The sequence below is a fragment of the Phoca vitulina genome, unplaced genomic scaffold, assembly GCF_004348235.1.
Source record: "Phoca vitulina isolate PV1807 unplaced genomic scaffold, GSC_HSeal_1.0 scaffold8, whole genome shotgun sequence".
Lineage (NCBI taxonomy): Eukaryota > Metazoa > Chordata > Mammalia > Carnivora > Phocidae > Phoca > Phoca vitulina.
In genome coordinates this window covers 45,775,584-45,803,569 of record NW_022589711.1, presented here as the reverse complement: position 1 = coordinate 45,803,569, position 27,986 = coordinate 45,775,584, and the positions used below count along the sequence as shown (strand labels likewise).

Here is a 27,986-nt window from a genome sequence, read left to right as displayed (position 1 = left end):
GCTGAGAGAAGCACACCAGGCCCTCAACTCCAGACTGGAGACATGCGCCTTTGTACCACATCACACTGCAGCCACAGTCTATGCCACAAGCCAGCCAGCAGACTTGAGAAGGTCTCTACTGACATCCAAAGCAGAGCAGCCTTCCACTGTTCATGTTTTGGAGTGAGTCTCCCCCGAAATAAAATAATCATAGATGAATTTCCTTTCAAGGCCTGAGCAGTATCTGGAAAGCACAGCCCCAACTACAACATGCACATGACATGCAGGGGAGGGACAGCAAAAAGTTAACACAACCCTAAAGGACAGGATGAAAAACATAGGGTTAAAAGCCCTGACACTTGAAGAGATAAATTACCTCCTTTGTTCTTAACCTCCACAAAGGCTCTCCAGGAATTTGCAAGGTTATCACCATCTAAGCTGATGTATGGGGAGATAAAATTGAATTCCACAGCCCAGAAATGGAAAAGTCCCAGAGTACAAAGCCTCAGGAGCGCACATATCAAGAGTCCTGGAAGGAAGGAATAAAGCGTGTACCTGGATACAGAACTATTTAAATGCATAAGAACTTAAAAGTTTTGGCATGGAAAAAAAAATGGCACCCACCAGAGTGCTTGACAGAGTCCTAAAGGAATTGCCCTTCTGCTCTGCATTAAAGAGACTTAGGGTTGGAGTTCATGGTGCCACTTCTGGCAGCAGGTCCTGCCAGATCTAGAGTTCTATGGTCCTAGAGCCTCTGGGAAACCTAAGGGAGCACAGGATCGCATACTGGCTATGGGTCTGTCTGAGCAGCTGCCTTGTCTTTCTCATGGGGAAAACTAAAAGCTAAGGGGAAAGTCACAGATATGCTTATTTAATGTCTAGCATAACGCTACATAAAATAATTAGGATGGTCTGAAAAACATCTCAGAGTATCACCTCTGTGAATAACAAATCAAATAAATAAATCAAAACAAACTAGACAGAACATATTGAAAGGCTGTAAGAGTTTAGGAACTGGGTAGAGAGAAGAAATTAGATGACCTCCTTTTGGATTCAAGAGACACGTCGGATAGCATGAGAGGCGGTGAGGATGAACCACTCTGACCACAGCTTAGCAGACTTCTGTGAACCCGGTACCCTTCCAGCAGTCCAACTGTCCTGGCTCAAAAACCAGACATTACAATCAGATTCTATGAGAATTATAGAGAATCAAATTGTATAACCAAGTCTGACGTGTACCCTCCACTAGAAGTGATACATTACAGAATCTGTTGGAGAATGCTAAAAATCATTTGTTATTGATTTATGTAAAAGTTCTTGGCAAATGGAATCCAAATCCCACATACATGCACCAAAAGAAGTAACTGCCATACCAGATAATGTGGATATTTTCACATTTTACCCTTTGGGATGAGGAATTCACCAGACTTCCTAAAGTTCCAAAGGTTATGAAGGCTAGTGGTTAATGGAATGAGCTAAGATATTTACCATAACCGCACTCATTAAAGAGCTATATTCAACTAGAGTAGAAACAATAAACTCATAAGAAAACTTTGGTTGGACCTACTGATAACCATAACCTACAAAGCTGAACTTAAGAGTTAATGAATGCTAATCATGACTTCCAGAATTTCAGGTTATAGGAAAAGAATACATAACCATTCTCAGGGAGACTTTATTACACATCTCACAAAGCTTCAACTGCCGAGATACTAATTAGTTCATCAGTAGACAGTATAGCCTAGACCACCCTGGTGTACACAGGTCAGTTAACCAATGGTTCCAACTATGGGAAAGGCCGCTGATCTGGTGTCTGGATTCAGGCACAATGTGGTAAGACTGGCTGGCTAAACACCATGCAACTCAGGGCTACCTGCTAGGAAAAGGCCTGGAAAGTCCATTCTGAGGGTCCACCAAAACTACAGGAAAGCACCAGCACTGGGGCCAAAAAGAAAACCACCCCAGAGCTCCTCTCTGAGGTTTGCCCAGCAGTCAGGTGAAGGACAGTCAGCATTTTCTCCATTTGCTTCCAGAGGCTTCTGCAAGCTTTATAGAAATTAGTCACGGGAAAATGGGACATTTTCTCCATTTGCTTCCAGAGACTTCTGCAAGCTTTATAGAAATTAGTAACAGGAAAATGGGACATAGAGGAGGACGCTGTACCACAGCTAATACTGCAAAGATGCAAGCTTCTCATCTGCAGCCATCTCTACCCAGCTTCAAGTTTTCCTGTTGCCTAGGAACAGTCACAAAGCATGCTGGGGAAAGTGGCTTAAGCATCCAGGTGCAGCCTCTGTGGCCATCTAGGCCAATTCTTGACCCAAGCCTGACTTTACATGTCTATCTGAACTTGGACATGGCTAGAGGCCTAGGGGTTTCCCCACTTTGCACATGGCAGACACTCCCTGGGAAGGGAAAAAATTAATTTGACACAAGCAATCAATCCCACTGGAATGTTTGTGCACACTGAGCCAAGCAGAAATGGATCCTAAAGGGAGCACTTCTGGGAGGTGATGGGAATTTTAATGCTGAAAAATGATACTGTGTTGAGAACCCAGTATGATGGAAGCAGCACACACATTTGCATCCAAACCATAAGCAACAACACACATGTGCTCACAAGCACATATATGCACATACATGGGCATGCAGACTAACCATCCTCATGGGAGAAGATGTCTGGGTATATAATTGTCCAGCCTTCAGTCATTTTGTTTATGTTTTATATTCAAAATGTTTAAAGAAGTAGAAGAATGAAGCAGTGCTAAACCCCCTCGCAGTAGAAAGCTCTAGTAGCTTGTGAAATGTTCCTCGGATGCCAGTGTGATTCCCATGGTGCCAGGCTTGGTGAAAGCACTATCACCCTTTACCCACAACCCAAGCCAAAACCCCGCTGATTGTCTGAGACTCTACCTCCCCTTCGACCTTACAACCCACCACCATTACATCCCCTGTGTTATCAACTATCTTTCAGTAGTTTCCTAACTAGAATTTTTATCTCCAATTTTGCCCCTTTTTCCAATACGGTCCTGGCCTAAGTCATAATTTTTATTCCATCACTTCAACCCTTTATGCTTCCCCACTGCTTACAGGATAGAGTCCAAATCCTGGAATATGAAAATCCAAGATCTCACATGCATCTCCTAACGTCTAACTCTCCATGACCTTGCACAACTCTGCCTTTGCCCACCCTTCTCCCTGTGCCAGGAATGCCCCTCCCCACCCTGTCACTCTGGATAATGAGCTCATCTTCCAATTGCCATTTAAGTACAACTTCCTCTATGATCACCACCACATCTGCCTAAATAGGCTTCCCCACTCCCCGATTTGTGCCCCCGCATTCCACTAGTGTAGTCATATCATGTACCTGGAATGCTTTAGTGTACTACTTAAAAATGGAATGTTTCCCTCTATCAAAATGTGAGTTCTCTGACGGTCTAAAGAATGTGCAGGAAAGGAGAAGGGGTTCTGGGTGGAAGGAAACGTAGAAGAAAGCCAAAATAGCTGCTTAATTGCCTAGTGCCTCCTTTTGAGATGATGTGGCTGGGCTGGGTTTGCACATGCCCTGGGAAATGTAGGTTTTTGGATTGCTTTCACCATCTTCTCTACCTGACTCAAAAGAAGACAAGTTCAAGGACATGACCTGGCAGGAAGATCAGTAAGTTAGTCCTCCTTGTGCCTTGGCAGAGCAGCTCTGATGGAACCTCGAGGAAAGGCATTATCTAGGGTGTTAAGGTACATCTCTACTTACAGGCTTGGGATCCAAAGGAACAGGCTGAGAAAGTGTAGGTTTTTCAACACAAGCCCAGAAGTCCCAGAAACGTGGTCTGTCTTCCAAAATATTCTAAGGGCCAAAATAGTTTGAGGCCACTACTGACCACCAGGATGACTCTCCCAAAGAAATTAGAGCTCATCCTTACCCAGCAAGGATGCTGGGTCACTTACGAGCTCTGACACCAGGTGGACTGACAATACAGTCTCTAGCTGCAGAGACAAAAAGCCTCAGAAGGATGGAAACAGAACCAGGGCATAAATGTCCTGAGACTACTTACCACCTAGTTTCTATCCCTGCTGGCTTTTCTGTTGTCCAGTTGGCTCAGAATGCACTCAAGCCCAATTAGCTCAACACTCTTATCAGTCTCAGAAAGGGAAAGGGATTTACCAAGCTTATCAATAATAATACTGTTCTCCTGGCAGCCAGCCTACTACTCTTTCTACTTGGACCCAATCATCTGGCGTCATCATTTACCTGCTTTTTTATTTTTGCTCTGTACTTTCCTGGCCCATCTGACTTGTCAGTCTCCCAGTTTCGGCCACCTTCACAGAGACCAGAGTTCCCATTTTCCCTGGTCAAAATAGAAACTGCTCATAGCCGCTAGGGCTATTTGAGCCCCGGAGCCTTGGAACGGAAGCACTATATAAAATATGGAAGTTTTCCTGTGCTAAAAGAGATGAAAGAATTTTAGTTAAAAACAACAAACAACTCCATCATGGAAGAAGCAGAGCAACAAGCCCTGAATTGGACTTTATTTTCTTTTTATCTATTATCGATTTAAATTGATCTTGTTTACCATGGCCTTTCTATAGAGTATGTTCGTGGAAACTTAGGCTGATGTTAAAGGAGTTAGCTTTATTTGGAAAAAGCAAAACTGACTAGGTCTGGCCATTTTAGGGGACTGAAGAGACTCAGAAAGCAGAACCAAGCAAGGTAAGGGGACACCAGGCCCATTAAGGCCTCTAACTGAAACATCAGTTGTGTTTACCAGACTGACACACCAACCTCTGGGAAAGCAGGATCCGGCAGTGCGGCTCTGCATATGATCCACTGCCACCCTCTCGCCCTCCGAAGACCGGGAGCTCCTTGAAGACAGAGGCTGTACCATACTCCCCTCTGTACCACAGTGCAAGGGACGTCAGAAGTGCTCCCTACATGCTTGCAGGAAGAATCAACATCGTCACACCCTTGAATGTTTATGTGCACACAAACACACCCATGTGTATAGATGGAATCCTCATGAAGCCCCATTTCTAAACTTTTCTCCCCAAAGTTGTTGGGTAATACTTTTTAAAATGTATGTTTTTCTTTCACATGTCCTAACATATATTTAACCTCCCTTTACTCTTGCCAGAAGCATCTATTTACCTCATGGAAGTTTAGGTTAGTTATAGTAGCAGACAAAGAGAAAGCATCAATGTTCAGCTCTTGACATCCAGGACAGGATTTTTTTAGTATACTGCTTGAATTCTCAGACTCCCATTAACATATCAAGATCCAGACTGGGTGGACTTAACCATTGAGGTCACTTTAAACAAGAGGTAAAGAGTACTCAGGATGTGACATAAGAGAGATTCTTGCCATGAGGGAAGGATCAAGCATCAGGGGAACATGGGGAAATTTCAGTCTAGGAAATCAGACTCCAGGGTCTTGGCCTCCTCCTATAAGCCCACCTCAACACCCAATCAGATTGTAGGGAGGCAGCTTTAGAAGATAATATCTCAGTAAGTGTGAAGGCACCGGAGCATCCTAAGACCACTTCTGAGGAAGATGTGGGCCTCTAGGAGAATGCCTACCAATGAGTCACACACCATGATCCACATGGTGTGGAGGTGGGGGGACGAAGGCACAACACTGGCCAAGGTGGGTACCTACTTAGGTGAGCCAGGTTCAGAGCTTCTGACTTCTCACAGTTGGCACTGAGTGAGCTGGGGAACCACATATTACTTTGTTCTCTGATGATGGTACTCCGAGGTGCTCAGAGAGTCAGTGACCAGACAAAGGCCTGGGGTCAGAACTTTGATTCCACCGGCAGATAGTCAGAATATGAATGTTAGTGCTGAGTATCAACACAATACCCCAAAAAGCAAGACAGGTCTAGCCACACACCTTTGCAAGTACCAGTACAAGGATCAGACCAGACCAGACCAGTCATGATTCAGAGGCTCCAAGCACCCTTCTCTCCCTGCCCCCACCACTACCACCACAAGTTCATGTGTACACCTCTACACACCCAGACCCCATTCTAAAGAGAAGTGGGAGAGTGGGAGGAAATCTGGGTGACTGAGCAATTTACCTGAAAGAACAATCATCAAAAAAAACCTAATCCAGGAAGAGAAAGAAAAAAAAAAAACTTGATATACTATAAACTAGTCAAGTTGGGGTAGGGTCTCATGAGAAAGATGAGCTGTACATTAGAAAATTTAACATCTACATTTCCTTCACACATTTGGGTAATAAGGAGTAAGTGTGCAACTGAGCCACACTGTCACCCATCAGAAAGAAAACCTCAGCCATTCTGGGCAGTTAGGTGAGCCACTCTTCCATTCTTATACACATGTGTCTCTTCCAAAAGCAAATGGAACATATCGTGAAACGTTTCACTCCATCCCTGGTGCTGCCAATTTCCTACCAGACATGAAAAAATGTACAGTCCTCAAATGCAGTACGGGCTGTCACTCCCATCCAAGTCCCCTGGCTCAGCTTTCAACCACACTCAAAACCAAGGGAGAGCCCAGAGAAAGGCAGCTGACAAAATTGACAAAAATGCTGACATTTAGTCAGCAATTTTGTCTGCCCAAAGCATTCTCCTTCTATTATCCCACTTGACCTCATACTATTCTTATGAGGTATGGCAGTACAAGTATGCTTACCTCTTTCTTCAGATGAGGAAAGAGAGGCCCCATCTGTAAAAACGGACACGTTAGCTGGCTTGGCCCAGTCACAGAGCTAATTAATGGTGGGTAGAATTGGAAACCAAGGTCTCTCAAATCACATCCTTAGATTCTTCTAGGCAAACACAGACTATGGCTTTTGCACACACAACCTAAAGCACTTCCATACCTGTGGTATTGGAATTAACTTTCACTCAAGCCCACAGAATACATGTGGCTTTTTTTTTTTTTTTTTTTTTTTTTTTGGCTACTGGTGACTGCAAATCTGGTTCCTAAGTCACTTAAAGGCACACAGCAAAAGAGGCTAATACCCTGGACCATTTATTTAAATGTCACTAACAAAAGTGTCCTTAAACATTACATAGAAAGTTATCCTTCAGAGAACAGGGACTGGCTGTCCTCCCTCTCTTCTGAGGATAAAAGCAGAAAAACATGTTGAACCTATAGTTATCCTACAGTCACCTTTGAAAAGGATCAAATAATGGGTGACCCTTCTTGCTACTCTTGGACAAAATAATGTCCCAGATCAAACACTGGCCCACAGAAAAGCTGGGTTATAAATGTCCATCATTAGGAGAATGGTTAAATAAAACATGGCACATCCATACAACAGAATGTAGCACAACTCTCAAAACAAACGAGGTAGAGTTATATGTACTGACATGGAAAAATGTCCATGAGTATAAAGTGATAAAAGCAAGTTGGAGAATAACAGGCATAGCACGATTCTCTTTTTGTTAAATACAATAAGAAAGCTAGCTATGCATTTGTATAAACATGTATTTTTATATGCAACAGGCATATATGTCTGTTGAATTTATCTTAACATCAGGGAGGAAGAGGGAGAAAGAGCATTCACTTTTGACCACAGATACTGTACTTTTGTTTTGCATCACTATTTTTTACAACAATAAGTGTCAATGCCTTTACCCCTCCAAACAACCAGCAGATCCTCTGTCTTCCTACGTTATCCTCATATAAAGGGTAATTGGCTTATGAATGTCTGGTATATCAAACATTTACATTAATTGGGAAAAATGGCTGCATTTAGGAAATAGTCTACCACCGCCCCCCCTAATTTGTTTTTCACCTTAATTTAATGATCAAAAAACAAACCACAGATCAAGGGAGAAAGTCACATAGGAAACAAGACCACAAGGAAATATCTCAAATTAACAAACAGAGGTTGTCTCTGGGTGATGGGCTTACAGTGACCTTTCTATCCTTTACACATCATCATATTTTCCAAATACTCTACAGTGAGCCAGCATTACTTTTACAATAGAAAAATAACTCCAGGATAAAAAATAAATGTTCTGTGAAACTATACCAAAAATCAAATCTCCCTAAATGAAACCTTGTTTACCACTTTTTAAGTTTATTATCTTTTAGTTTATAGACAATAAATACATATTAAATGAATCAATGAATGAGTGAAACTCCCTTTCTGATTGATCTCCAATTAGCCATTTTTTCCTATATCAGTCCCCATAACTCAACAAGACCATAAATTCTTCAAAAAGAGGGACTATTTGCTGCCCATCTTTAGGAGTACCCTTAAAATCTAGCATGATACTTGGCACATGGCAGACACTCACTCAATATTGATTAATCCATTTGCGCGTTTGAACTTTCTACCTGGGTTTTTCTGAAAGAAGAGTGCATCTTTAGTTTTCCAGTGCCTCTGAAATACATGAATATCACAAGCAATAAAAGGGGCCCCCTCTAATTAATCCAGAAGCAACAAGAGTTATGGGCTATATTTCACAGTCAATATTGATTTCATAAGTCTTTTTGTTTAAAGTAGAATTGCCTGTCCACAAAAAAATGATTCATTTCCTTAGTATAGTGTTTCATTATAAAACTCCCAAATGACCTACACACCAATAAATAGCTCTTTAAAAAAATCAAGCCACCAAATACTAAACAAGCAAATATTATCCACAAGGCACTGATCTGGGTATTGAGAAGAATACAAACAAGTCCAAAGCAAAAGGTATGCACAGCCTATATGGGGAAACCAGATATGACCATTTTCTAGGGTGAGGCCTCCAAAAGGCCTAGAGTCGTCAATGTTTAGTAAGGTCTGGGGAAGAGGCTAGTTTCCAAACAAGTCTGGTGCACACCACATCTTGTCCAAGTCACCACCCAAGAACTCAAAAGTCCACTGTTGTTGAATCCACTCCAGAGCCTCCAGGGCTGAGCAAGATGCAGAAGCCTGCACACCCAGCCCACTCCAAACTCAAACGGACAGATCATTCTTTCATGCAATTCTCACTCATTCTCCAGCGAATGGATCCAGTTCACCTCCTCTTTTCTCAGGCTCTCAGCAACCCTCAGTCGGTCAGATAACCTTGGCTCCCATTTGCGAAGAAGATGGAGGTCAGTTTAATAAGAGCTCTAGCATCTGACCTATAAACAACCTGGTCTTTCCTCATAGCCACAGAGGAAGAACTATCCCTCCATTCTAGAGATAACCTCTTAACCGGGAATCTTATGCTTTTCCGACGTTTGAGGAAGCTAGTACCCACCCTGGTATCTCACCCACCCACAAACTACCTTTTATTCTCTACCATTGTCTCCTCCCATGACTTTTTCAACATTCAAAGATTTTTCTCTGACAATAAAAAAAAAAAAATCACTGGACCTGATCACCTTTTAAAAGTCCTTATTCAAGTACAATTTGTATGCATAAAATTGCACACATAAGTTTACAGGTCTCTGAAATTTTACAAACAGATCACACTGTGATCAAGAAACCGAACACTACCTGTACTTGCAAAATGTCCCTTCAATTAACAGTTCCTTTTTCTCCTTACTTTTACTACCAGACTTCTGGAGAAGTGGTCTGTCTTCATTTTCACCACCTCCTCATCTGCTCCATCCTCAGCACCCCCGTCTTCAGTGAGTCCCACACCCATCCAGGTGAGGCTGTTGGTCCTTCCTCTCTACTTTCAACATACAACAGGCAATCCTCTTTAGGGCGCTTACTATGCTACACTGAGATCGTTTGTTCATGTGTCAGTCAATCCCACTAGACTGTTAGCCTGCTGTGGGAAAGATTATTTCTCACTTGTTTGTGTACTCCCAGCGCCTGGCACTTAGTAGGTGCCCAGCAAGTGTTTGACACTTAAATGAATGAGTGTAAGAATGAATGAAGAGATCCATTCACTGAAATCTGATACTCTGCTAAAATTGATCAGTTCTTTGTCCAGTTCTCATCAAAAGTCATAATGATATTTAGCTGTCAAAACTCAGTGGTTGGGATCAAAAAGAATGGCTAGAAAATTATACTGTTCCAATATTTGGTTAAGCATTCTCTTTATAACCGAGTATCTGAGCACGTTATGTGTCAATGCACTGGGGTACAGAGAAGAGACTTAACATCTTGCACCCACCCACCAAATTAAAGCTGTGACATTACTCCCAATGGCACTCTGTCTTTCCATGGCCATACACCCAACATGGAGTCCTGCCAATCTTTTTCCCCAACTGCTTCTGGAACCACTCCTCCCTCTCCTCACAACCTCCTTTCCAGGACAGTAAGAAGTCAGAGACACAAATCCCCCAGGAGACCCCAGACTCCTCCTCCCAGCCCCCTTTTGTCACATCCAATTAGCCATCTGCCAGTCTCCCGGGCCTCCTCCTAGGCCCACTGTCCAGCTGCCAACTCAATACTCTTTCCCCACCCCCCAGAGATGCCCATTGTCCTTCGCTGCGGGGTAAGAGTGTAAAAGGCGGGGATTTTAGCTACATTCCCAGTCCCTGCCTGCCATGCCCTGGAATAACTGTAAATGCAAGCTTAAAAATTCCATCCTTATCTATCTCTACACTGTTAGGGAAGGGAGGAAGGGAGGGAGGGAGGGAGGGAAGGGGGAAAGAGGGGAAGGAGAGAAGAGAGGAAGGGAGGTGAGGGGAGAAGGAAGCTATTGAAGCATCATAATCTCATCATTTGGAAAATAAAAACATTCATCTAACTAGTAATATGATTGTAATATATGTGTAATATAGTCATACATACACAATTATATTCTATTATTATAATGTAATCCCATTTCTATTACTATTTATAATATGCACATAAATATCACAATATATACTATATCTATACACATCAAGCAATTCTGAGAGGTAAGGATTTTTTTTACCCATTTTATAGATGAAGACACTGAAGCCTGGAGAGGCTGTAACTTACACAAGGCCACACGACTGGTAAATTCCTGATCTAAGACTAAGATTCAGGGACTGAGCCACACCTAAGGAAATCCCACCTCCTCCTAGTCTAGGGACTCTAAACCCAGTCCCACATAGCCCACCTTATGCTAATGCCAGTCCCTTGTTTCCTACTCCTTCCCCCTCTGGATAGCCACATAAGACCCCTCACTTGATGACAGTTCTTGGGTTTGCCCTAAAATGAGTCAGAGGAAATGCTTTGGGGCCATGCTCACTGGCATCTTCCCTCTTGTGTGAAGGGTCCCTCATGGAGAAGAATGTACAAGAGGCTCTCCCATAAGCCCTACTCTGCTTCCTCTTTCTTCTAGGACTTCTAGAGACATTAAGGAAACTCTGGAAATTCAAGATTAGGTCCCATCCCCAACAGACATACTGCCTAAAGCTGCCTGACACCTTCTTGCGTGGGTCTACCTCCCTCTCTCCTCTCCTCCCTCACCCTCCCCTGCAGAGACTTGCCTCTCTGCCTCAGACCCTGTAGGAGATAATTCTGCAGACCCCACCATAGGCTGAAGCAAATCCCACCTCCGCCTGCAAAAGAAAGCCACCAGCACTTCTAAAAGGATTGCTAATTTGGGATCTCCCAGCCGGCTCCCCAGCTTCTCTGCCCAAGGGCCTCCTAGGGCCATGCCAACCCAGCTCGTCCATTTCACAGTTGCCCTCAGCTTTGGCAACCCTCCCCAAGCACACCACCAGCAGCCCCTGGCCCTCCAACCAGCGGGTGCTCTCTCTACGGGGGCTGTTGATCAGGCACATGTGCCCTCAGCCAAAGGCCTTTCCAGCCAGCTACTTCACTCAGGTCTGCCTATACCACCTCCTCCTCTGGCTCAAGGCTCACCCCTCTGCTGACCTTGAGATCCACACCTCCAGGCCCATCCAGGAGCTTCCTCCAACTATTGCTTCTCTCTTTCCTAAATATTCATTCTCTTCCTCATCCCTGCCTTCTCCCTCCTCCCCACCCCTAGGTATTCACATATCTTCCCTACCTAAAAAAAGCCTCCCCTCAACTGTTACCCATCTCCAACTACCTCACTATTTTTAACCTTCCCTTCACAGCCAAACCTTTCCAAAGAGTCATCTATATGCACTCCCACAACTTCCTCCCAACCACTCACTCCCCATTCCCCTTGCAATTTGAATTCCACCTCTCCTACATGATTGAAACTGTTATTTCAAAGGTTACCAATGATCCCTCAATTTCCAGAACCAAGGCTGTGTGCTCAGTCCCCATCTCCCTCAACCTCTCTGCAGCATTCTTCTCCAAGCACTATTCTCCCCTGGTTCTCCTCCAGCCCTACGCTTGCGCCTACAGCCCTGTCCTTGGCCCTCTGCCCTTAAGTCTGTATATGCTTTTCATTTATTATCTCATCTATTCTGATAGCTCCAGCCACAACTTCTTACGGATATCTCCCAAATCTATATTTCCAGCTCTGGCCTCCCTCCAAAGCTCCAGATTCCTTCCTTACCCGCCTACAGAACCAACACCTCCCTTAGCTTATTCACTGACACCTGAAATGCAACATGTCCCAAAGTAAACTCCCAAACCCTCCCTCTCCTCCTGCGTCCCTATAGCTGCTCCTCTTCTTCCTAACTCCTGATTTACATTTAGGGTACCTCCATCCTCCCAGTCACCCAGGCTCTAAGCTTTGGAGTAATCCTTGATTACTGCCTCTTTTTTGACGCCTCTACATCCAAGTTGCCAAGTCCCATAGACTCTATGTCCAAGAGGTCCCTCACATCCACCCCCCTCCTCTCCATTCCCACTGTGGCATCTCAAGTTCAGACCCCCCCTATCACAGTGGTCTCCTAATCCAGTGCTGGCCAGCAGTTCCTCTCCCATTCCAATGGACCCTCCATAGGGCTGCCAGATTTATCTTCCTGATCATGCCTCCATCCCATCCAGAAATTTTTAGTGGCTCCCAAAAGGAAACTGCAAATAAAGACCAAACTCCTTGGCCTGCCATTCAAAGCCTTTTAAGATCTGGGAGCCCAGTATATGTTTGTAAATGTCGTAATTAATCAACCTGGTCCAAACCCCCTTCTAAGTTTTATCTCCCACTGAACCTCCACCTGCATCCTCTGAGACCATTTACTGGCCCAAATACGCCATGGGTCTTCATACCTCCTTCTAACATCATTCCAGCCTGGGAACACACTTGCTGTCCTCCCCATCTAAATCCTACCCCTCCTCAAGCCTCAGCTCGAGAAGTAACCACTTCCTTGAGAGCACAGTTCATCTGCCACTTTTCACTCTCCCACCTGTTTATCCCTTGTATCCATGTTTTCTAGCTAGTGTCCAGTTCCCTTCTAATAATTAGGCCTTGGGCAGAAGGGGAGGAGACAAAGCTAATTCTCCAACAATTTCTTCTCTACTTCCTTGAATTAATTCCTCTGTCCTCCCAGCTGATTCTTTCTGTTCCTTCACTCCTCAGTAGACACGATTTCAAGCAGGTCTATTGATCCAACAGCCCTGTGGCCGTCAATCATTTCCTAGTTATTTTGCTGCCAGTCATTCACACACAAAGGAGTGGCAGGAGGAGTCTGAACTGCATGCAGACAGAGAAGGAGCAGGAAAGGACTGATTCACTGCACCCACCTGAGGCTTGGCGGAAGCAAGAACTCCATTCTCGCTGGGCTCCTCCAGAAGGCACAGGGCCGTGTGCCAGGGCCTCGAGGGCGGGGGGTTGGCATTTTTATACTTTCACGGAGCGGGAGAGAACAGGAGTGTCCTGACCTGTTGTAAGAAGGGTGCCCCATCCAGTCTCTTTGGGAAACCAAATTGAGAAGGACTGCTTTCTTCCTGGACTGGCAAGGTCCCATAGAGGTCGGATTAAATAAAATCATGCTTGTCAGAAGGGGCATGTGCAGTACTAGAATGCTCGATTTAGAAGGAACTATCTACATGTATTTGGATAGAACGTACAATTTATAAAGACCTTTCACATATAGTATCTTATTTGAGTCTCTCAGCAGCCCTATGCAGGAAAGCGGAGAGGGGGCTATTATCCTCATCTTACACAGATGTTAAAGTCACTTGCCCAAGTCATTCAGAGAAGTAGAGTAGAGCAAAGGGGAGAGTTCACCTCCTGCTCTCTTGCCTGACCTTCTCAGCCTCCTTCACAGGCTTGTCTTCCTTTCCCACCCCTTCTATCCAGGTGCTCCCTGAAGGGGCATATTTATATCCTTCCCTTCCTGCTCTATATTCTTTCTTGTAATGATTTTATACACTCCCATAGCACAGTACACAGCCGCAGCAGGCACCCCATAAATATCTGTCAAACAAATGATTGAATGAAGGAATAAAAGACAGCAGAAGCCCAAACCCTAGCCTCCTGATTCCTGAACTCCATCATGCACCTCTCTGGTACCCTCTCCCACCCCCTAGCAAAAGCCCCACACAACACCTCTTCTGGAGATCCCCCAGCCTCTGCATAACCATGTTCACTTAAAAAAGCAGGAACAACAAGGGCAACTAGCTAGAATGTCTTGCGCTACCACTGTGTGTCAGAAATGGCCAGATGCTTTTTATACACTTTTCGTATTTAATCCTCCCAACCTGTGAAATAAGCATTCTTAGTCCGATTTTGCAGAAGACTGAAAATGAGAGAGATTAAACAATTTACCCAAGATTCTACCCCTGGTTAGTGCCAGGCCCATCTGATCCAAAGCCCATGATCTTCTGGCTATACCAGGCTTTCTCAACCTCAGCACTATTGACATTTGGGGGCTGGAAAATTCTTTATTGTCCTGTGCATTATAAGATGCTGAGCAGCACGCTAGACCTCTACCCACTAGATGCCAAGTTGTGACAATTAAAAAACTGTCTCCAGATATCGCCAAATGTTCCCCAGGGGACAAAATTGCCCCTAGTTGAGAACCACCATACCATACCATACTGCCTACCTCCAGAAGCAGAAAGAAGTTTGACAAGTAAAAGTGTTAATTCTCCACCATCTGAGAAGGACCCCTTGGTCATCTGTTCTAGTGTTTTACTGATATTTATAGTCAGGGAGATTTTTATCACCTTCTCACCTTTATCACTTTCTATAGCTTCAGTTTATTCTAACACCTCTTCTATTCCCCAAAGGATTATCAAACACAATTGGACAGAAGGTGCCAATAATCAAGTTATTGATGACTGGTGGCACAGGATGAAGCTTGGATGCCATTGATATGTTCTAAAATATATTACTGTAGAAAGAGCCTGTACAAAGCTTTGCGCAGTGGCAGTATCGTAGCCAATGAGGTTTATCCGAGGCGCGATTATTGCTAATAGAAATAGCCTGTACAAATACAATATTAGAGATATTAACAACATTCCATCTCTAGGACAACAAAGTCCTCTCAATACTCCCCAAGAAGTTCCTGGAAAATGATGTGACCTAAAGCTCAACTCATGATGGATGGAAGTGAAGGAGAATCAAAAAGGAACAATAAACATTGAATTAAGCATCATTCTGGGGCATCAAGAATGTGTCAAAAAGAGACGTTTTCCTTTGCTGCAAAAGAAACCACTCCCCTTCAGTGCCTGGCATTGCACAGGCGGAGTGGTGATATTTACTCTAAGAATTGCACACAATGGGTATTATTCCAAAATAACATCGTCTTGATGACCTGGACATAATGATGTCCAGTTCCTCTGTCCAAGTGGGATGAGGTTATCGTCTGAGAGAGAAATTTGAAGAATCATATAGTGAATACAAACAACTGCTTATATTTTACCATGTTTGTTTTACCTATATTAGGAGGAGGTGATTTGTTTTTGTTTTTGTTTTTGATGAATCACAAGCTTTTTTAAAAGATCTTTTTCCTCACCTGCAAATAACAAGTAACTTCAGTGGGGGAGATAAGCCTTATGTGTATGAAAGGCCTAAAAACAATACAATACCACTGATGAAGTGAGAAAATGAGTATAAACAAGTGAGTGTTTTAGGAATTCAGAGGATACAGTTGGTCCTGTGAGCTGTGAAGGCTCCCAGAAGAAGGAGGGGTGGCTCAAGTCTTTGAAGAATGAGTTGGATTTGGAGAGTGGGGGTGCAGGGGTAGATGATGCCCTTGGGAAGTGAGAAGAGCAGCCTGGCTGGAGGTGAGCTATGAAGTATGGACTTGACCCTGAAGACACTGGGGAGTCACTGTAGGTTCATAAACCAGGCAGCAATGTGATAAAAGTAGTGCCATCTGCCTGCAGGTGCTAACCTGGAGTGGGGGTGAGAGAGCAAATTCCATGGGACAAGAAAGGAGGCCATGGGCAACATAACTAGGGCCGAGGCTGAAGATGAACAACAAGGGCTGATGATGAAAGATAATTCAATAGGGTTTATTAGAGGAGAGAAACTCCTCACAGACAATACCAAGGTTTTAATTATCATGACTGGGAGAGGGGAGATGCCACTTACAGAATTAAGGAACACAAGAGAAGGAGCTAGTGTGGGGAGTTGGAAAGGCACACCGAGTTGAGTCTGAGGCTGGCTGAAGTCCAAGTGGCAGCAAAGACTCCAGTTGAAACTGTCTGGACTCACAGGACCGAAGCCCAACAGAAAGGTAGAGGTAGAAGATATTTCCACATCAATCTCTTTTCACTTATCCTCTTAACTCTTTTTTCCTCTTAGTCTCAAAAAAAAAAGAGTTTTCTCCTCTGCTCACCAAAACTAAGCTCTTGTATTTGTTAGGGAACCTACTTTTGTCTCACCTCTCCAGATATCTAATGCAACAATTAATCTAGCATCTTCAGTGTTCCCTGTCTATAAGCTTTCTCCCTTCCACCTACAAACCTCTTCTGACTCCCTGGCAAAAAAGGGAAAACTCCTTTTCTTGACACTAACATTTCTTCTGACTGGCGCCCAACCTCTTTTTCCTTTCACTGATAAACTGTGCAAGTCATGGGTTCCTACCCACCACCCCACATCCCTAATTTGACTGTCTCTTCTAATACTGTGCTCCCAAGAGCTCGCAGTGGCCCTGTGTTCATCACACCCAGTGACACTTACCCAGCGCTCTTCTTACTCAACCTGTCTGCAGCCTGTCTTCACTTCAGATCCCACGTGGACTCCCTGGGGTCTCCAGGATCAAGTCTCCTTTGTTGCCATGTTACAAAGAAGGGGTTTTCACCCAAATTCTAACTTTAGTCCTTCCCCTCTTCCCTCCACTCCCTCCGTCTGACAGCCAAAGCTTCAGCTGCATCCAGCCTTGACCCAGAAGACTTCCAAGTCCACATCACCAGCCAGAATCTCCTGCCTATGCTCTTGTCTTGAGTCCCATTTTTTCCACAAAAAAGCTCCACCTGGCTCCATCGGTCATCTCTAGTTCACGACCTCCAAGGCCAACATCATCATCTGCCCCGCAAACCGGTTCCTATCCTCAGTCAGACCATGTCGGTTGGCACACTGCTAGTCCTCTACACTCTCAACCCAGCTACTTCCATTTCCTCAGAGGCTTAGTTTTCTTCTCCCCCCACCCCCACCCCTGATAGCTAGTTTGTCAACAAATCTCCACATTTCTACCTCTGAAAAATGTCTCTCAGAGCTGTCCCTGACTCCCCATCCTTTTTGCCACCAACCCAGACCAAGCTCCCTCCCACTCAGCTCTGAATCACTGTCCTATCTCTCTGGATTCTTTCTCTCTTTTCTCCGCTTCATCTCTCATATTACCCCCAGATTAACCTTTCCAAATGCCACTTTGTTCAAGAAGTACCTTGCTCAAGAACCTAAAATGACTCCCTACTGACTGAATCAAACCCAAATCCTCTCTTGGGCTTCCCAGCCTCTCCCTATCTGGCCCTGCCCCACTTACCTATCCCTACGTCCTATTACTCCCTAACCTACCCCCTCTATTTGGTGCCCAGGAACCTCAATGTCAATGTCCCAAATTCCTCTCCTCTGTGCCTTTTACCCATGCTGTTCCTCCCATTCTCTAGCCCCCTTCAAGGACTACCTTTGATTCTACCTCGTCTATAGTTCTGTCAACTTTTTATCTTATAGAACCATAATGTTTACTAATTAATCTCCAAGTGAGCAATAATTGTCAAACTCCTTTTTAAAAGTTCTTCTAGATTAAAGACCACTTTGAATATTTCTTTTGTATTCCACAGCACCCTGGACAGCAGAAGGCTCCTAGTAGGAGTTGAAAGGTCCTTGATGGTTTTCTATTCCAACTGGTTTCTATTCCCAGTTCCTATAGTTGGCCTCCTCTACATCATAAAAAGGATCAATAAAACTATTGTGATGGAATCCACCAATATATAAGAATAGTGGGCTAGGGTGCATGTTTGTGCATGTGTGTGTGTGTACAGGGACTTGAGATTTAGGGAATCCAGCTTACTCAGTTGGTCAAGAGAACTGAAATACCAAAATAATCAGAAGAGGACAAGTAAGGGATCAAAATGACAGAATTATTCGAAACATGCCTTAGTAGAAGCATAGTATGCCAGGGCTTTGGCAAAGCAATTGCCAGTCTGGTCCTTATGCATGTAAAATTTTCCTCCAGGAAGTAAGGTGTAACTTTAGTGCTAGGGACTTTGAAAATGTGTTTGAAGTTTTCTCGGTTGTTCAACTGAATAAATGTATAATCTGTCTGGCCTATCAGTACAGTGCTATGTTCCATAAAGATGGAGAATCAGAAGGGAGAAGGTTACAAAATATGGCCTTATTCCAGGCTTAAGAATCCTCAGCAAGAGCCCAGGCTAGAAACTAGAGGAGGAAAGATCAGGAAGCAGAGCACAGAGGACCCCTTTGGGGATGGGAGGGAGGCAGTCCTAGACCCAGCCATTGGCAGTATACACCCCGACTTGCAACTTGTTACAGGTCATCAGTTATTTCCAGCCTTATTCATTGAGAATTTAACCTTTCTCTGATTCTAAGTACACATCAGACCCCCCCGTGCACACACACACACACACACAAAGGCTGCCCAAGGAGGAAGGAGAACATCCTCAACAGGAGTCCCACAGGAGACAGACCCCAGTCTGCTATTTACTCTGCGATCTGAGCCAGGGCTAGACAATGTAAGTCACACATTGTGTTTTGAAAGGCCCTGGGAAAAGTAACACATTGGACCATTATAGGCCATTAACACCATTAACACTGTGTGAAATTATCAAGCCTCCAGAAACTGAACTCAGCTCCAAGGGCCTGGGACAGAGAATGGACAGGAACTAGTATTTAGATGGGAAGGAGGAGTGGTTGCCAAAAGATGAAAGTGGGGTCCAGAAAGGGAAGGTGGGAAGGTTCACACTCCCAAGAGTTTTTTCCCCTAGAGCTAAGAAAAGACAGACTTTGGCCAGAGATGGGAGGCAAGGGGGGTGGAGGATGTCAGGAGAGACCTCCTGATGAGAGTTTCCGGTTATCACTTACGCGAGGGAACCTCTCCCCTAGATGCCAGGTTATAAACTTAGGTCAGGAGCCTCTTTAGAATCCATGCTTTGGGTCCTGGGCAGTGTGTGAGTGCAAGAGACAGAGACTGACGGGGTGGGGGGAGAGGGGATAAGAATGCATATATAGAATGCAGGTCTGGGGAAGAGGAAGGAAGGAGAGAAGCAAGGCTGAGCCCTGGGAAGCAGGAGAGGATAACAGGGGCTTCCTCTGCTTTTTTCCAGGCCCTGGCATCAGCTCCTGTCCTCCAGTTCTTTCCTCTTCAGACCAACCAGAAAATGAACATATGGGCCAACCAAGTCTTGACTTCTAAAGCCACAAGTCTCCCCAAGAAAGTACCCCACCCTCTTCCCTAGAGATGACCTCTAGGGCAAGGCAATGAGATTAGGAAACAGATGGATGTGCAGAGAGCCTTCAGAGCTAACCTGATCCTTGACCCCACCAGTTCATGTCCTCTAATCCAACTTATGGAAAGAGAGGGCAGATGTGCAGCGTCCCCATAACTTATCACACTCCTTGGGACAAAGATTCCAGACAAAATGGTTCCAGACGTGGGAGATGGGGAACTGGTGGAAGCCACAGGTAAACGGGAGATTGGGGAATCCCTGGCCGGCAGAGAAACAGGGCCACAGGTGGTGGGAGATGAGGGGGTCTGTTCTGGGGAAGGGGCTGTGAAGCCAGGGAACAAGGAGAGCTATAGACCTGGGGGGATGGGAGGGGGCAGGCGCCGCAAACAGCTGTAAAGACAGATCTGGGGGCTCTATACACCACAGGCAAGCAAAGATTCAGTGGGTGTGATGAGGAGGACGCTAACTCACACTTCCAGGAATGAGTGATTCTTAGGAAAAGCTCATCCGTTCCCAGAACTGGAGAAGAGGAGGACACGGAGGAGGTCCGAGGCGCCCACTGCCCTCCCAGCCCCGTCTGCCTCTCGAGTCGGAGACGCCGGCTCCCCACACGCACCAGGCATGACCGTCCTTGGTCCGCCCGGCTCCGGACTGTCAGTCAGCAGCGTGCGCGACTCCCGGTCCCCGCTGCCCCACTCTACGCGTCAGGGCCCCGGGCCCCTGGCCCGAGAAGGGGTGCCAGCCCAGGGCGGCCGGAGGCTGGCTGACAGGCGCTGGGGGAGGGGGGAGCCGAGGGAGGGGCCGGGGACGCCGGTAGCAGAGCCGCGCGCTGCAAAGTGATCCAACATCGCCCCATCCCCGCGCTCCGGGAGAAGGCGGCCGAGGGGACCGCCTCCCGCCTCCCCAACACCGACTCCCGCAAGTGGGGTGAACGCCGAGGGGTGCCTGACTCCCAGCCCCCACCCCTCCCCAAAACGCAAGCAGCATTGCCATAACAACAAGAATCTCCGCAACTCCAGCCCGACGACGGGGACTGACCCCCGACACGCACACCCCAGCAACAGCCCTCCTTCCCCAAACTTGTCCGACACGCCGCGTCCCAGGCAGCAGCCCTCCCGCGGGCCCCCAGCGCCCTGCCCAGCTTACCTGTCCGGAAAAAGGCGTCCACGTCCGAGTCGGCGGCTCCTCCTTCCTCCGCTGCCCCCTCCGGGGGGTTCATGACTGAGGGAGGCGTCCGCGGGCAGCCGGGGCCGGCCGAGCCCGGGGCCGAGGGCTGCTGGGCGCCCGCTGGGCGGAGGGCGCGGGGCGCAGCGGCCGCGGCCGCAGACCGAGCGGACTCGCGGCTTCGAGGGCGGGCGGCTCGGGCGGCTGGGGCGGCGGGGCTGGGACAGAGGACGCCCAGCCTCCCTCAGGCGGAGGCGCGCGGCGGGCTGGGGGCGCCTGCCGCCGGCTCCCCCATGGTACCCCTTCCCCGCGGGCGCTGGCCGCCTGCTGTCTGGCCGGGGCCGGGCCGGGGCCGGGGTCCGGGCTGCCTGGGCGCCCGCTGTCCCCCAGCAGCGGCAGCTGGCTCTCCTCCTCGCCCGTCTGCCTGTCTCTATTGTTCAGCCCTGCTCCGCTCTCCTCTTTATTTTTCCTCCTCCCTCCCACCCTCCCTGTCTCTCTACCTCCTCCCTCCCTCGCTCTCTCGCTCGCTCGCTGACTCCCTCCCTCGCACGCTCTCTGGCTCCCCCTCTGGCTCCCGCCGCCGCCGCCGCCGCCGCCGCCTCCGCCTCCCCGGCTCCTCCCCCGGCTCCCGCTCCCTAGTCCCGGCCAACAATGACCCGGGCAGCGCGAAGCTGAACTGAAGCTCCCGCCCGGGCCGGCCGCTCGCCCCGGGCCACCCGTGGCGCGGACGCCTCCCTCTCCGGCGGCCGCGCGCCGGCCGCTCCCGGAGCCGAGCCTGAGCCGTGAGCTATTGTTCGTGGCTGCGCTAGGCCAGCTTCCTGAGCCCCGCAGGAAAAGCCCCGGCGAAGGAGGCGGCCGAGGAGGGGGCGGGGCCGCCGGGCGAGTGCGGGGCCGCCGGGCTCGCCCAGGGGCTCCGCCGCCACGGCCCCGCGCACTCGGCTCTCCGCTGGCGCCTTGGTGTTGCGGCCCCCGCGGCCGTCCTCCGCCCCACCCGGCACCCAGGTGTGTGAGGGGAACCCCACGCTGCCCGCCCGGCGCCTCTTCAGACCGGTCCCGGAGCTGCACTGACCTGTCCCTAGAGGCTGGACTTTTCCCCCTCCTTCCTGACAAAGCTCTCGCCTGTCTCCCTCCCCTCCTGAGCCTCTCGCATTTTCCTCACCATCTCGCCTTAGTTCTTCTCTTTTTTAGCCTTTCGTTTCCTTTTCCCCTTTTTCAGCGCCCCTTTAAACATCTCTGCCTGTCTCTGTGACTCTTTGTCCCGCTCATTCCTCTTGCGATGTCTCCCTGCCCATCTCTCCCTCCCCCTGTCACCCTCTTCTGTGTCTCATTTGTCTCTGTCCTGCCTCAGTACTTGGCCCGTATCTCTGAGCTCCTCTTGGACAGCTGTCAAAACTCCCTAATCCCCAGGGGCCTTCTCTGTTTTGTTCCTCTCCCTCGTGTGAATGGAGAGATCCAGTTGGCCGGGAGAAAGGAGGTGTTACAGCAAGCTGAATTTCAATTAAAGTGGGGAGAGGGGCTAGGGAGGAATGGGGATGACAGCAGAAAAGAAAGCAGATGCTGTATGGGGTAATTAATGCAGTGATTGTATTGTGCCAATTGGTTTTTAAGCAATAATTAAACAATAATTAGCCAGTATTCTGTTTATAGTTCTAGTGACTGCAGAGCCTACAAAACAGAGGCTCTTTAGACCTAAGTGCTTAATGTGGTGTGTTGGGAGGTGTTGCTCCTGCCTCATCCAGGCAGATGGAGAGGCTGTGGCCTGACCTAATGTGTTAAAACACATCTAATAGGAAAACCAGGTCCTAGTCTAAAGTTGATGGCCTGCTACCCACCAGCCAGAATCTCCTGGATCTACTTATCTCTAACAACCTACTTGGTTCCACCTCTCTCTGGATGATCAAAGCACCTGGGACCTTTCCAGATCTACTAATAGGGTACTTCTAACAGCAAATAGAATGAATTACATAAGTCTTTAGTGAACCCTTTCTAGCTCCCTGTACTCATCACTTTCTTTACTGAATGTCACACATTTTTTTTTAAAACCCACTGAAAATATAAGTACAGTTGCCTGTCTCCAGTCCTAGGTACATCTATCAGGTTCCATTTCTTAAAAATTATTAATAGTGACTCTGAGATCACTGCCCTGAGATCTAATTCATCTGGCCCTGGTATCTCGAATTGCCTTAAAGCATCCTGACACCTCCTTGTCTACCACCTTCTCTGACAGTGAAAGTACTTCTCATTTGTCTTTTCTAAGTTTTGCCTCCCCTTAACCACATGCCTAAACCCTGGCCTATACTCCCACATAAATACATGATGACAGAACTGTTATCAACAGCCACCATTGTGATATTGAGAACCAGAAGCCTGGCAAGAATATTAGCTGATCCCAAATTCAGAAGAAACATTACATGTTTAGAGGAAAGGTCATATCAAAGTCTCAATAAATGTGGACTAGAATGGGGGGAAACCTTATGTGATACCAATTTTTGAGAGGAAATTTGGCTATTTTTATTAAAATTTTAAATGTTTGTAGCTATATTATTATCAAAGAAGATTTCAGAGCAAAGAGTATTACCAGAGATCAAGAGGGACATTTCAATTCATCAGATGGATGTAACAATTCAAAGAGTTTTTGCATTTAATAAGGGAGTTTCAAAATATATGAAGCAAAATGGATAGGACTATAAGGAGCAGTAGACAAATTCATAACTACAGTCAGACATTTTAATATCTGTCTCAATAATTGATAGAATAAGGAGACAGATCATCAGTGATTGGTGCAATCAACCAATTTAACCTAACTGACATTACAGAATACTCCACTCAATAACAGCATATGCACATTTTTTTCAAGTGCACAGGTAATATGTAACAAGATAAGCCATATGCTAAGCCCTAAAACAAGTCTCAAATTTAAAAGAATTAAAACCATGAAAAGCTGTATGCAAATTATACTCAATTTTGGGGTTTTTTAAATCACACAACGTGTGTTTTCTGAGCACAATAGAATTAAATTAGAAATCAATGACAAATATATGGGAAATACTCCCCAAATATTTGGAAACTAACATACTTCTAAATAACCCATGTTCAACTTAAGAACTTCAAAGGAATATTAGAAAGAATTTTAAAGTGAATAAAAATGAACACATCATATAAGAACCTGTGAGAAACAGCTAAAGCAGTATTTAGAGGGAAATTTAGAGTACTAAAATATCTACTTTGAAAAGAAAGATCTCAAACCAGTGATCTCCTGTTCTACCTTAAGAGCAAATGAAACCCAAACCATAAGAACAGAATTTTAAGAGCAGAAAGCAATGAAATAGATAACTGAAAAACAAAAGAGAAAAATCAATGAAACCAAAAAGTAGGTTCTTTGAAAAGATCAATAAAATTGATAAACCTCTAGTCTGACTGAAATAAGGAAACAAGAGAGAAGAATCAAATTTCTATTAGCAGGAATGAGAGAGGTGACATCACTACAGATAATGGAGATGTAAAAAGAATAAAAGGGACTATTATGAACAATTTATGCCAATAAATTCAACAACTTACATAAAATGGACACATTCCTTGAAAGACACAAACTACTAAAGCTTACTCAAGAAGAAACAGATAACTTAAATAGCCATATATCTATTAAAGAAATTAAATTTATAGCTTAAAAGTTTCCCATAAAGAAAATTCAAGACCCATGTGGCTTCACCGGTGAATTCTATGAAACATTTAATGAAGAAATAATACCAATCCCACACTCACTTTTCCAGAAAAGTGAAGAAGAGGAAATATTTCCCAACTATTTCTACGAGGCCAACATTACTCTTATGCCAAAACTAAACAAAGTTCAATTAAGAGGAGAAAAGAAAAAAAGAAAACTGTAGACCACTATCCTTCATGAATATAGATGCAAAATTCCTAAAGAAACTTTAGCAAATTAAATCCAATAATATATAAAAATGATAATACAGGGGCACCTGGGAGGCTCAGTTGGTTAAGCATCTGACTCTGATTTTTGTTCAGTTCATGATCCCAGGGTTGTGAGATCAAGCCCCACATCAGGTTTCACACTGGGCATGGAGCCTGCTTAATATTCTCTCTCTCCCTCTCCCTCTGTCCCTTTCTCCCCCACTCAAAAAATAAATAAATAATAAAAAAGATAATACATCATAACCAAGTAGGTTTTTCTCAAGGATGCAAGGTTGGTTAGACATTTGAAAATTTACCAATGTAATGTACCATATGTAGGTTGAATTGCATCCCCCCAAAAGATAAATTGAAATCCTAATCCCCAGGACCTGTGAATATGACCGACTTTGGAAATAAGGTCTTTACAGATGTAATCAATTATGGATGAGGTCATTACAGTAGGTCCTAATCCAATATGACTAGGGTCCTTATAAGAGAAAAACTTGTGAAGACAGAGACATACAGGGAAAACACCATGTGACAACAGAGGCAGAGGTTAGAATGATACAGGTGTATGCCGAGGAACGCCAAGAACTGATGGTCACCACCAGAAGCTAGGAAGAAACAAGGAAGGATTCTACACAATTTCAGAGGGAGGATGGCCCCTGCTGACGCCTTGATTTTGGACCTCTAGCCTCCAGAACTGTGACAAAATAAATTCTATTCTTTTAAGCTACCCAGTTTGTGGTATTTGTTACAGCAGCTCTAGAAAATTAATATACCATATTAAAAAAGAAAAACCATATGATCATCTTAATAGATGCAAGAAAAGCATTTGACAAAATACAATATTCATATCTGATCAAAGCTCTTAGCAAACTAGGAAAAGAAGGAACTTCCTCAACTTAATAAAGGGCATCTACCAAAAAAACAAAACAAAACAAAACCCCTATAGCTAATACTGTACCTAATGGTGAAAGATTCCTTTTCCCCTAAGATCAGAAAAAGCAAGGATGTCCACACTGACTCTTATTCAACATTGTACTGGATGTTCTAACAAGTACAATAAGGCAAGAAAAGAAATTAAAGGCACCCAAATTAGAGAGTAAGAGGTAGAACTGTCTTTATTCATAGACAACATGATTGTCTATTTAGAAAATTCCATGAAATCTATCAAAATGCCTCTAGAACTAATAATGTATTTAGCATGATTTCAGGATATAAAACCAATTAAAAAAATAAATTGTATTTCTCTACACTAGCATTGAAAGTTTAGAAATTGAAATTTTAAAAATCACTATTTACATTAGCTTGGAAAAATATTAAATATGAAGGCTAAGTCTGACTGAAGATTTGCAAGACCCACACATTGTAAACAACAATACACTGCTGGAAGAAATTAAAGAAGATTTCAATAAATGGAGAGGTATACTGCGTCATGAGTCAGAAGACTCAAAATGCTTAAGACATCAATTTTCTCCATATTGATCTGTAGATTTATTGCAATCCCAATTAAGATCCCAGAAGGGTTTTGCGATGGGTGTGGTTTTTTTGGTTTTGTTTTGTTTTGTTTTTGTTTTTGTTTTTGATATATATTGACAAGCTGATTCAAAGCAAAGAAACTAGAAAAGCTAGAACAACTGACAAGAAAGTTGGAGGACTTACACTACTCAACTTCTATACTCACTATAAAATTGCAGTAACCAAGACAATGTGTTTGACATAAAGATAGAAAAATAGATGAATGGAATAGAATGGAGCCCAGAAACAAACCCACACACTTATGTTCAACTGATTTTCAACAAAGATCAAAGGGAATTTGGTGTAATAAGGATAGTCTTTACAGCGGTACCTAGACAACTGAAAACCTGTATTAGTTTCTGTGACTGCTATAACAAATTACCACAAACATAGTGACTTAAAACAATACAAATTTTATTATCTTACAATTGTGGAAGTCAAAGGTCTGAAACAGGTCTCACTGGGCTAAAATCGAGGTAATTAACAGGGATTCCCATTCTCCTAGAGGTTCTATGGGAGAATCTGTTTCCTTGCTTTTCCCATCTTCTAGAACCTTTTCCTGGCTTGTGTTTCCCTCCTATTATCTTCAAAACCAGCAATACAGGCCAAGTCCATTCTACACTGCCATCTCTCTGGTTCTCTTTCAGTCCCCCCTCCTACTTTTAAGGACCCCTGAGATTACATTGGGCCACCCAGATAAATCTAGAATAATGTCCCTATTTTAAGGTCATCTGATTAGCAACCTTAATTCTATCTGAAACCTTAATTCCCATTTGCCGTGTAACATAGCATATCTACAGGTTCTGGGGACCAGAACATAGACATCTTTGGGGAAGGGTATTATTCTGCCAACATAATATCCGTATGCAAAAGGTAAATGAACTTAGATCAGTATCCCATACAATATACAAAAAATTAACACAAAATGAATCATAAACCTAAATGTAAAACCCAAAACTATAAAATTTCTGGAAGACATTGAAGAAAATCTTGGTGACCTTTGGGTAGACAAAGATTTCTTAGATATGACACCTAAGACATAATCTGTAAAAGAAAAAAAATGATGAACTTCACTTCATCAAAATTAAGAAGTTCTGCTCCTTAAAAGATATTATTAAGATAATGAAAAGACAAGCCACTGAGAGAAAATATTTGAAAATCACCTATCTAAAAAAGAAAAAGAAAGAAAATCACCTGATGAAGGACTATATCCAAAATATATAAAGAACTCTCAAACTCCCAAAATAAGAAAACAACCCAATTTTAAAAAATTGGACAAAAGATTTGAATAGAAACCCACCTTAGCAGATCTATGGATGGCAAATAAATACTTGAGAAAATACTCAACATCATTTGTCATTAGGGAAATGCAAATTAAAACCACAATGAAATGTCACAATCTATTAAAATGTCTAAAATTAAAAAGACTTGCTCATCTCAAATGTTGGTGAAAATGTGAAACAACTGGAACTCTCCTGCACTTCTGGTGGGAATATAAAATGGTGCAACCAGTTCAGAAAAGAGTTTGACAGTTTATTAGTTAAACATGCACCTGCCATATGGCTCAGTCATTCTTGATATTTACCCAAGAGAAATAAAAGCATATATCCATGCAAAGACTTGTACACAAATGCTCATAACAGCTTTATTTATAATAGCCAAAAACTGGAAGCAATCCAAAAATCCATCAACAGGTGAGAGGATAAACAAATTACCGTATATACACATGAGGGACTACTACTCAGTAATAAAAAGGAATGAATTATTTCTATACCTACGATACACGGATGAAACTCAAACT

The 27,986-nt window shown here is 44.6% G+C and overlaps 1 protein-coding gene and 1 pseudogene across 14 annotated transcripts in view; one reads left to right on the top strand and one right to left on the bottom strand.

Annotated features, from left to right (window-relative positions):
* KALRN (kalirin RhoGEF kinase) overlaps positions 1-20,867 on the bottom strand; it is a 641,436-nt gene extending 620,569 nt beyond the window's left edge. For 4 of the 14 annotated variants that reach the window (XM_032406711.1, XM_032406713.1, XM_032406719.1 and 1 more), the window contains exon 1: positions 20,738-20,867. In XM_032406711.1, the coding sequence (XP_032262602.1) occupies positions 20,738-20,810 (73 nt within the window). In that variant the 5' untranslated portion in view covers positions 20,811-20,867. The remainder of the gene's footprint in view (positions 1-20,737) is intronic. The other 10 variants (XM_032406721.1, XM_032406712.1, XM_032406723.1 and 7 more) reach the window with 4 other exon arrangements.
* LOC116634231 lies at positions 15,091-15,197 on the top strand (annotated as a pseudogene).
* Positions 20,868-27,986: the final 7,119 nt, after the last annotated feature.